This window comes from Saccostrea echinata, unplaced genomic scaffold (assembly GCF_033153115.1).
Source record: "Saccostrea echinata isolate AGI-Se365-2 ecotype Australia unplaced genomic scaffold, CSIRO_AGI_Sech_v1 ptg000002l, whole genome shotgun sequence".
Classification (NCBI taxonomy): Eukaryota; Metazoa; Mollusca; class Bivalvia; order Ostreida; family Ostreidae; genus Saccostrea; species Saccostrea echinata.
The window spans coordinates 12,291,056-12,301,207 of NW_026889751.1; the positions used below are offsets into that span (position 1 = coordinate 12,291,056).

General features: G+C 33.5%; 1 protein-coding gene across 2 annotated transcripts in view; it reads left to right on the forward strand.

The window, feature by feature from the left end:
- Positions 1–9,276, forward strand: part of LOC133172992 (echinoderm microtubule-associated protein-like 2) — a 29,264-nt gene extending 19,988 nt beyond the window's left edge. For both annotated transcript variants that reach the window (XM_061307864.1, XM_061307873.1), the window contains 10 exons: positions 661–760; positions 2,000–2,157; positions 3,399–3,524; positions 5,045–5,176; positions 5,677–5,833; positions 6,398–6,495; positions 6,798–6,885; positions 7,153–7,248; positions 7,671–7,801; positions 8,090–9,276. In XM_061307864.1, the coding sequence (XP_061163848.1) occupies positions 661–760; positions 2,000–2,157; positions 3,399–3,524; positions 5,045–5,176; positions 5,677–5,833; positions 6,398–6,495; positions 6,798–6,885; positions 7,153–7,248; positions 7,671–7,801; positions 8,090–8,215 (1,212 nt within the window). In that variant the 3' untranslated portion in view covers positions 8,216–9,276. The remainder of the gene's footprint in view (positions 1–660; positions 761–1,999; positions 2,158–3,398; positions 3,525–5,044; positions 5,177–5,676; positions 5,834–6,397; positions 6,496–6,797; positions 6,886–7,152; positions 7,249–7,670; positions 7,802–8,089) is intronic.
- The last annotated feature ends 876 nt before the right edge of the window (positions 9,277–10,152 follow it).

Consider the following 10,152-nt stretch of genomic DNA (forward strand, 5'->3'; position numbering starts at 1 on the left):
CCTCTGCTAACCAACTTTGCACTGAAGATTTATTTATTGATGCACACAACCAGGGTAGCTTTGGATGCGGGATTTGACCTACATTTTCCAGATAAGTGAACAGGTTAAAGGAGCAGGTATATGACCAAGAAACTGTAAGGCCTACCTAAAACAAACTTGCATGGATGATGCATCAAGGGATGAACACTCTCAAACTTGATTCAGATGAATTGATTTGACTTAATTTTCTGAATGAGTGTTTAGTTTAAATTTTTAGATAAGTCCATTCCCAAGTAAATGCAAGCCCTTCAGACCAAATTTGTTTAAATGTTGCATCTAGGGATGCACATTACTAGATTATTAGTTTAGTGTAGGACTTAAAGACAACATTCGTTGAGCTGAGCTCTGTAATCTCTGATTGCCTATGTTTAATTGATATGAGGGGATTGTTAAATGTGCACTATTCTTCATTATAAAATATGGGATGTAATAATTCAAGCTCATTATGAAACATTAAATGCAACACATGAAAAGAAATAAGCAAAAATCTGGAATATCTATCATTTGTAACTTTCCCCCCCCCCCCCCCCCAATTTTAGAAGTAAGCTATATTTATTACTTCTAGTAGGTTTTTAACAATGTTTGTGTGAAAACATCATCTTTTTACCTTTTTTTTTATAGAAACATGAAAAACCCAAGTTTGTGTTGTGTGTGGCATTTGCTGAAAATGGAGACATTATATCTGGAGACTCCAACGGCAACATTTTCATCTGGCCAAAAGGTTTATATCTCTTCCACCACTGTTCATCAATTTTGAGGAATACAGCTCACTGCACAATACTTTTTACTAGGGATGTCAATTTTGTCCATAATTTATATTCGAATATTCAATGAAAGTATTCGAATATATTCGAATATTCGATTAAATAAATAAAATCTGTTTTATTATAAATATGCATCATCCTACTCTCATGAAAGGTTTAACGTAGGTATACTTATAATGGAAGTAAAATTGTATGAAGACTTTTGTAGGTGTACAATAAGAAATTCCATTTGATATTTGTCAATGTTTGAAATAAATAATTGATTTAAATGTAGAAAAGTATAATGTTAACAACTGAAACGTGTATTTATAGTAGCTCCAACTGAGAAACCAGTCGTCTTACATGTACAAAAGGCAAGATAGTCGTAACGGTATACTGTTCAGATTTCAATATGTGTAATACATTACAATTATCTGCCTGATAAGAGATATTGTTAAAATCTTTGATACAATGTAAAGGAATATTTCCATAGGCAATTTTCCTAGGTAATTAACTAATTTCCCGATAGTGAATATAAAATTCAGGATTATGTACAACCCGAGATAATCAAGTAATTTACACATTTATTCTGAAATTAAGCCCTTTACAATATTAATTACAGATTAATTATATCGGACATTCATTCAATGATCAATTAATTTTATTTTGATAAGTATACTCTTCACGACTTTTAGACATTCTTAGATTTCATTTGTTGTCCTCGATTCTAGATCCGATCGTATCTAACTAATAAAAACTATGAAAGTACGTTTTGTATTATACATAAAGTATTAGTGTACAATTCTTTAACAGCTTACTCAAAACAAAATACATGTAATTTAGTAGATTTATAAGATAAGAAATAAGTAGAAGAAATGAGGCGATCGAAATTGATCGCTAGTAAATTAAACAGGGATAATTCCAGCACTGTTCTAATCAAAATTTAGTAATCACAGTACCTCTTTTTATGAAATCTGAAAAACACCGAATATTCGAATCTTAAATTCATATTCGAATATCAACTTATCGAATGAATATTCGAATGTTCGAATATTCGTTGCCATCCCTACTTTTTACTGAATAAACAACATTCCATGTCAGAGATGATACGAGCTTATGCAGAACAGCAGATCTTATGATGAATTATACAATTATGGTTTTTAGTTTTAGCAGCATACGATAACTTTACTGACTTTTATTTTGTATTGATTTAAAAGGAAACAACAGAATATCCAAAGCCATTGAGGGAGTCCATGAGGGAGGGATTTTCTCTGTATGTGTGATGAAGGATGGAACTGTGTTGTCTGGGGGAGGAAAAGACAGAAAGATCATACAGTACGACAGCTCCTATACAAAGACAGGGGTAGAGACAGAGGTAATTAATATCATACAGTACAACAGCTCCTATACAAAGACGGGTAGAGACAGAGGTAATTAATATCATACAGTATGACAGCTCCTACACAAAGACGGGGGTAGAGACAACTCCTACACAAAGACAGGGGTAGAGACAGAGGTAATTAATATCATACAGTACGACAGCTCCTACACAAAGACAGGGGTAGAGACAGAGGTAATTAATATCATACAGTACAACAGCTCCTGCACAAAGGCAGGGGTAGAGACAGAGGTAATTAATATCATACAGTATGACAGCTCCTACACAAAGACAGGGGTAGAGACAGAGGTAATTAATATCATACAGTATGACAGCTCCTACACAAAGACAGGGGTAGAGACAGAGGTAATTAATATCATACAGTACAACATCTCCTACACAAAGACAGGGGTAGAGACAGAGGTAATTAATATCATACAGTATAACAGCTCCTACACAAAGACAGGGGTAGAGACAGAGGTAATTAATATCATACAGTATGACAGCTCCTACACAAAGACAGGGGTAGAAACAGAGGTAATTAAGATCATACAGTATGACAGCTCCTACACAAAGACAGGGGTAGAGACAGAGGTAATTAAGATCATACAGTTTAACAGCTCCTACACAAATACAGGGGTAAATTATTATTCTTTCTGGAGTACTTAATACATGTATAGCAAAATGGCTCTTTGACATCAAATCGCCAGAACAATAATTCACGAGTGGACAGTTGATCAAAAGATTTTATATGGATTTCAGCACCATAAAAATAAAAGCAAATAAATTTATTTTGCGAGTATTTTGCACTATAAATAATTCCTCGTGTATATTTAGGAATCTACAGTACACTGAGAAACACATGCTTAAGTGACCTCACAAGGAGACTGCAGAGCCATTAATAAAAATATAACAATATAGGGCAGAGAGAAATTCAAAAACACTGAGTATATTGTTAGTGCTTTTAAACATGTAAATGTAAGGAATGTTTTTAAGTTTAGGTGATTTATTGGTGTGTAAATCGCACAGACTTGCACATAGGCATATTTTTCATGAAGCGCTAGTGTATGCCTACGTGACAAGTCTATGAAATTTACACAGTGTTCAGTACATTACTGCAGTATTCAATTTTACAAATCAAGCTTAATTTGAAATTACTCCATAAATGTCAAATGACTGATGTAAGGAGTTTACAAGTAATTTGATAATGAGATAGTTTATTTTGGTTTTCGTTACAGATCCCTGAGAACTTTGGAGGAGTGCGGATGCTGAACCAGGGTAAGGGAGGGATGGTGCTGGTGGGAACGACCAGAAATTGTATCTTACAGGGAACAGTGGATCTACAGCTCAACCCCATTGTCCAGGTAGTCATCCTCTCCTTATATATAAATCATTGTGAATGATTTCATTTCAATACATTGTAGGAAAGTCCATTGTTAGCTCTACTGGTCAGAGACCAGAAGAGCTTATGCGATAGTAAGGTGTCCGTCGTCCGTCCGTCTGTCTGTCTGTCTGTAAACAATTTTTCAAAACGCTACTCCTCCTACAGTTTTGGTCCGATTTCAATATAACTTGGCACACAAGTAGACTACACTAAGATACATAATTTAGTGCATCAGTTTTTGATTTCGATGGACGGTGTTGCCATGGTTACTAAAAATAGAAATTTCTGTGAAATTCATTTAAAACGCTACTCCTCCTTCAGTTTTGGTCCGATTTCAATATAACTTGGCATACAAGTAGACTACACTAAGATACATAATTTAGTGCATCAGTTTTTGATTTCGATGGACGGTGTTGCCATGGTTACTAAAAATAGCAATTTCTGTGAAATTCCTTTAAAACGCTACTCCTCCTACAGTTTTGGTCTGATTTCAATATTACTTGGCACACAAGTAGACTACACTAAGATACATAATTTAGTGCATCGGTTTTTGATTTCGATGGACGGTGTTGCCATGGTTACTAAAAATAGAAATTTCTGTGAAATTCATTTAAAACGCTACTCCTCCTACAGTTTTGGTCTGATTTCAATATAACTTGGCACACAAGTAGACTACACTAAGATACATAATTTAGTGCATTGGTTTTTGATTTCGATGGACCGTGTTGCCATGGTTACTAAAAATAAAAATTTCTGTGAAATTCATTTAAAATGCTACTCCTGCTACAGTTTTAGTCTGCTTTTGATATAATTAGGCATACAAGAAGACTATACTAAGATACATAACTTAATGCATCAGTTTTTGAATTCGATGAACAGTGTTGCCATGGTTACTTAAAATAGAAATTTTTGTGAAATTTCCATAAAACGTTACTCCTCCTACAATTTTGGTCTGATTTCAATCTAATTTGGCACACAGTTAGAATACACTACGATACATAATATGTATTTCTGTTTTTTTTTATTTCGGTGAATGGTGTTGTCATGGTTACTAAAAATAGAAATTTCTGTGAAATACTTTCAAAACGCTACTCTTCCTACAGTTTTCGTTTGATTTCAATATAACTTGGCACAGAAGTAGACTACATTAAGATACATAATTCTATTTATTGTTGCATGTTGCAAAGTTTTAAATCCAAGTGCTACTTTTCTTTTGTTATACATACAGACCAGTAGAGCTACAGTCTCATCAGAGACTTCTGGTTTTTATTTTCTTTCTGTCTCAGATATTTGGATATTTTTTTTTAGTGGACCAAAATGAGATAATACTTAGTTCTTCTATTCATTCAGATTTTTTTTATTTCAAGAAAGCTCAAGCTTTGATTGATATTTGGCAGTATTTTGATATCATTTCTATTACATACACTGTATGTGCTGAGTTATGTGCATTAGATCTGAAGTTTGACACACTTGTGATATATGAGCCTTGTTTCTTTTTAGGGTCACATGGATGAGCTATGGGGACTTGCCTCACACCCCAGTCAGCAGCAGTTTTTGACTAGTGGATCTGACAAACAGGTCCACATGTGGGACAGTATGAGTCGCTCTGTCATCTGGTCTAAAGAACTCTCAGTAAGTTGGAGGAAGCAAGGGGGGTTGGCATTCAAATTAACCACTTTCTTTGTTGACAGGGAAAAAATGTTTAAAGGAGGATGATCATCTGCTAACAAAAAAAGATTTTATTTTTATTTTTCTGTAATGATGACAATTTCTAGCAGAAGATGGAGATGAATTCAAGCAAAATTTGATATCACATGCAGAGCAAATTTGAGATGCATCATTGCTAAGGATGAAAACGGTATATACTGTGTACAGGGAAATTTTGTTCTGGTTTTATTTTCGCCCCTTTCAACAACATTGGGCAAATTTAGGATGTAGGGAATTTAACAGAGACTAAATTATCTTTGTAGCACATTTGTGTCTGAGTGAATGTAAACAGCGGGTGTGAAATCATTTCCATGTTTTATAGGCTGACAGTAACACAGAGCAAACGAATATATTCAGTATGAATTCAAAGATTATCTGTTTTTGAGGAAATATGATAGTATTGTGTATTATATCTTATTTGGTAGGAATCAGCTCACAGTTGCTGTTTTTACCCTGATGGAAGTGTGGTTGCCATAGGAACTGAGACAGGAAAGTGGTTTGTGTTGGATTGTGGAACACACGAGACCATTACTAGTCACACTGACGGCAATGAACAGATCGAGTGTGTCCTCTACTCACCAGGTAACTATAAAACTTCCATGTGTTACAAAGCTTTAAGTGCCTAGTTAACCACACATTCATATTGCATATTTAATTTGATTCATTTTATAACAAGTATAAAAATGATAGAAATAGAAATTTGATTGATGTAAGTACTGGTTTGTCTCAAGAAAACCTATTTCATTCTGAAAGCCACAACATTTATCTTTTTATAAGAAAAGAAGATTTTACTAGGAAAGCTTCCATCATTTGTGACAACTAGTTATCAATCTCCTATGCAGAGTTGTTGTTCATTCCTCTCTCAGACACGTCTGCAATGGGCTTGCCTCAAAATTTTTGACATAAAGTAGAAAACATTATATTCCAAGGATTATTTCAAATTAAACTAATAGTTCTATATCTATTAAGGAAATATCTACCTTAAAAAACAAATATTAGCGCAGGGATTTATTTATAATGAATTAAAACAAATGCACTATTTCCCGTGCTTATCACTGTGATATATGCGAGCCAACGACAGAGGTGAATGTATGAGCCGATGGTAGAGAGTGCTTATCAGTGTTCTTAATACTATTCTGCTTACAGATGGTAAATATCTTGCCCTTGGATCTAGAGACAACCACATTTACCTTTATGAGGTGACTGAAGATGGGAAAAAATACTCCAGAATTGGAAGATGCACTGTAAGAAACACCAGTTTTCATTAGTTTATTTAATTGCTGTAATTAATGTTCTGTAACCACGTACATGTAATTAATTTCCCAGAAAATGCAATACTCTTCAAGAACTGAGTTAATGAAGATACTTAATGTGTGAGAAAGAACATCTTACATGTAATGAACATGCCTATTTTTGCAGTTTTTCTGATATCCCTGTGTGATTTATTTTATTTAAAAAATGAAATTTTATTATAATTGTGCTATTACACAATGAGCATATTATGTAGATCTTGCACAACATTCATGATATGTTTCTCTCTGAACAGGGACACAGCAGCTTTGTGACACACATAGACTGGTCCAGTGATAGTGTTTATTTGTGCAGTAATTCTGGAGACTATGAAGTTTTGTACTGTAAGTGGTGTCTTATCAGCTCAACTCAGCTAGAAATCTCTTATCAAAGATCAGGATTTGTCTGTCATCAATCTTCCACATAAAATTTTTTGGTATCAAAATTGAAAAAAAATGTTTTTGAGTAAAAATGTCTCTGGAATATTAATCAGATGAATAGACCATGTCCCATCTTAGAAGAAGAAATTAAGAAAAAAGGGGTTGATGCATTTAAGAGTTCTCAATCTACTTTATCATCATAACTCTAAAACTTCCAATTTTTTCCTGCAGGGAAGATTCCAGCTTGTAAACAGGAAACTTCTATTTCTGCTGTCAGGGATTTAGAATGGGCCACTGGAAATTGTACCTTAACCTTCAATGCTGCAGGTATTTATGATCTCATATTGAATTACCTTTCACTAATTACTTCCACCCCCCCCCCCCCTCCCGGCACCAGAGTGTCAGGGGAAAGCATTTATTGCCATGTCAAACAAATGCAATGATGTTTTTATTCCTATATATGCTTTTCAATGCTGCAAAGATTGCAGTGAAAATGTTTTGTTTTAGGGTTATGTTCTTGCTTATAAACAGTAAAAATCGGTTATGACAAAGTCACTGGGACTTTGAATTTTGTGTTCTTGTAACCAAGGTTCTTTATATCCAAATAAGACACATAATGAAAAGTCTTTTATGGGACCTTATAACTGAGATTTTTTTATAAGTGAGTTCATTATATCCAAGTTTTACTGTAGTTTGGTAAACAAACTTTAAAATGCTTGTACTGTATATTGTAATCTATGAATTTTCAGGAGTGTGGCCAGAAGGAGCAGATGGTACTGATGTGAACAATGTCTGCAGATCAAACAATGGTAGAGTTCTGGCCAGTGCTGATGACTTTGGAAAGGTGAACCTCTACCAGTACCCCTGTTATCATCCTAAGGTAGGCAGTCAGAAAGGGATAGCTTTAGAATTTAAAGAAAATAACAGATTGATGGTGTTACATTAAAACCTGTCTAATCCAGGTATTGTGTATTTGAAATTTTGCCTATTACAATGATATCTTTTAGTCCCATTTCATTAATTTATTTATTTTAAATGTTGTCAATTCCAGAATGTTGTCTAATCTGGTAAATTTCTGTGGAACCATTGGGGTCCAGATGAAACAAGTTTTACTGTATATCTTTCTTGAAGGGAAGTATGTCTGATCCATTTCATGTGTTTTTGACAGGCAAAGAAGCATAGCTACAATGGACACAGCAGTCATGTGACTAACGTCAGCTTTCTTTTTGACGATTCACGCTTACTGTCCACAGGCGGTCGAGACATGTCCATCATGCAGTGGCAGGTCGTGTAAATGGTCTAGCAGAATAGTTATACCTAATAGGCATTATATATAGTTGTTGAATGTCTGAGACAATATGATTGTTATATTTTGTTATAAACAATGTGTAGTGATGTATGAACACTTTTTCTACTATTTGTACCATTATATTTATAGTTAACAAATTTTTTCTTGTATATTGTTTTTTGTATGGTGTATTTTTCATGTTTTCACAATATACATTATCATGTTTAGCCTGATTGTTTAGAATTTAATAGATCAAGCAGGTGAAAAATTTTTTGGAATACATACAGGGTTTTGATTAGGTAGAGATGCATTAAAGGCAAAGACTTTCAGTATTTATCAAATCAGTAAATATATTTATGTGTGGGAGTGAATTTTAGAGTAATAGTATAATGATAGTGTACTCGACTGTACAAGAATTGTATATATCTTTGGTTAGTGAATAGTTATTCAGTAAATTCGATGTTGGTGCATTGGTTCATGGTATTCATGTTTGCATAAGATCAAACCAGATTACAGTTTGATATACACTGTATTTCTTTATTATTATTTGAGATAAGAATTTCTTGAGTTGCTCAAATAGTTATACAATGAAATAAATTTGTAGTTTATTTTTCTGTGATTTTCAGTTTTAGATTAAAGGTAAAAAGTGTAAACTTTTCTGTTCTTAGTGAATGGACCAATTTAATTTTTGTCAAATGCTTATCCTTGCTTTTCTTGACTCTATTTTGTTGTTGAAATAAGGTAGTGTCAGACTGTCTATGAAATTAAGTGCTTAAGTAATTGTGCAATACAGTTTATATATGTTATACAAAAGGCACTGAATATTGCCATTCTATTATTAATAACTGTGTACAGATGTAATAGTAAAACTTTCATGCAGACGAAAGTTGTGTTGAATGCACAGAAGGAAGACTTTAGACTAAAAATTTATGTAATTTGTCGAAAATCTTTAATCTAAAAAGCTTTATATACCAGTAGTTATAAAATATGTCAGATAAATATCCTTTTTTTTTATTTACTTTATTTCTATATACACCTTGAATAAAATAATTCATTTGTATCATCAATCTATGTGTTTGTTTATTTATTGCCAGCTAGCACATTGAATTAAAAGTGTCATTGAACTAAGTTGAAATATACTTTACAGGAGAACATGACCAATTGTTAAATTTCTACCATTCTTGTTCTTTGTAAACTGAAGGATATTTTGTCAATTTTGTGTCAAGTCAGAGATATGTCACAGTGACCTACTTCCTGGTTTTATTCATTTTCAAACAATTTAGCTTAATATTTTTAATACCTGGAGGCTTAGAATCATCAAATCTTGTCAGTTGACTGATCTTGGGGCGTTACGGTGTGTCAACTAACAAGTAAGTCACAGTGACCTACTTTCTAAGTTTATTGGTTATTTTAAATTGGACCTTGGAATATGTTGACTTTAGAGTAGGTCACAGTGACCTACTTTTAATTTTGCAGCTATTTATTCTTGATCTGTTTTAGATGCATATTTTGTGAAGCCAAAAATCATTGAATCTTTTTTATGTAACTAGACTTCAAGGTGTGTCAATTAAAAAGAAGGTCACAGTGACCTACTTTGTCAATCTTATGGCTATTCATTTTCAATTATTTAACTAAATATATAGGACACTGCAATACTGAGGATCATCATTAAAGCAGTCATAGTGACCTACTGTATGCTGGGGGGGGGGGGGGGGGGCTTAGCATTTTGACTTTTGTTTTAAGCTATATATTTTGTACACTAACATGTAGGGCCATGAAACTAAAAAAGTTTCTTTACCTTTTAGCACAGAGATGCGTTAACTAAAAGTATGTCAGTTGATCGGTTTTGGGCATAATGATGTGTTGAATACAAAAATATATAGATCACAGTGACAGCATTGTACACTTTATCAGAGGAGTGATTCAAATCTCTTGGATATCTT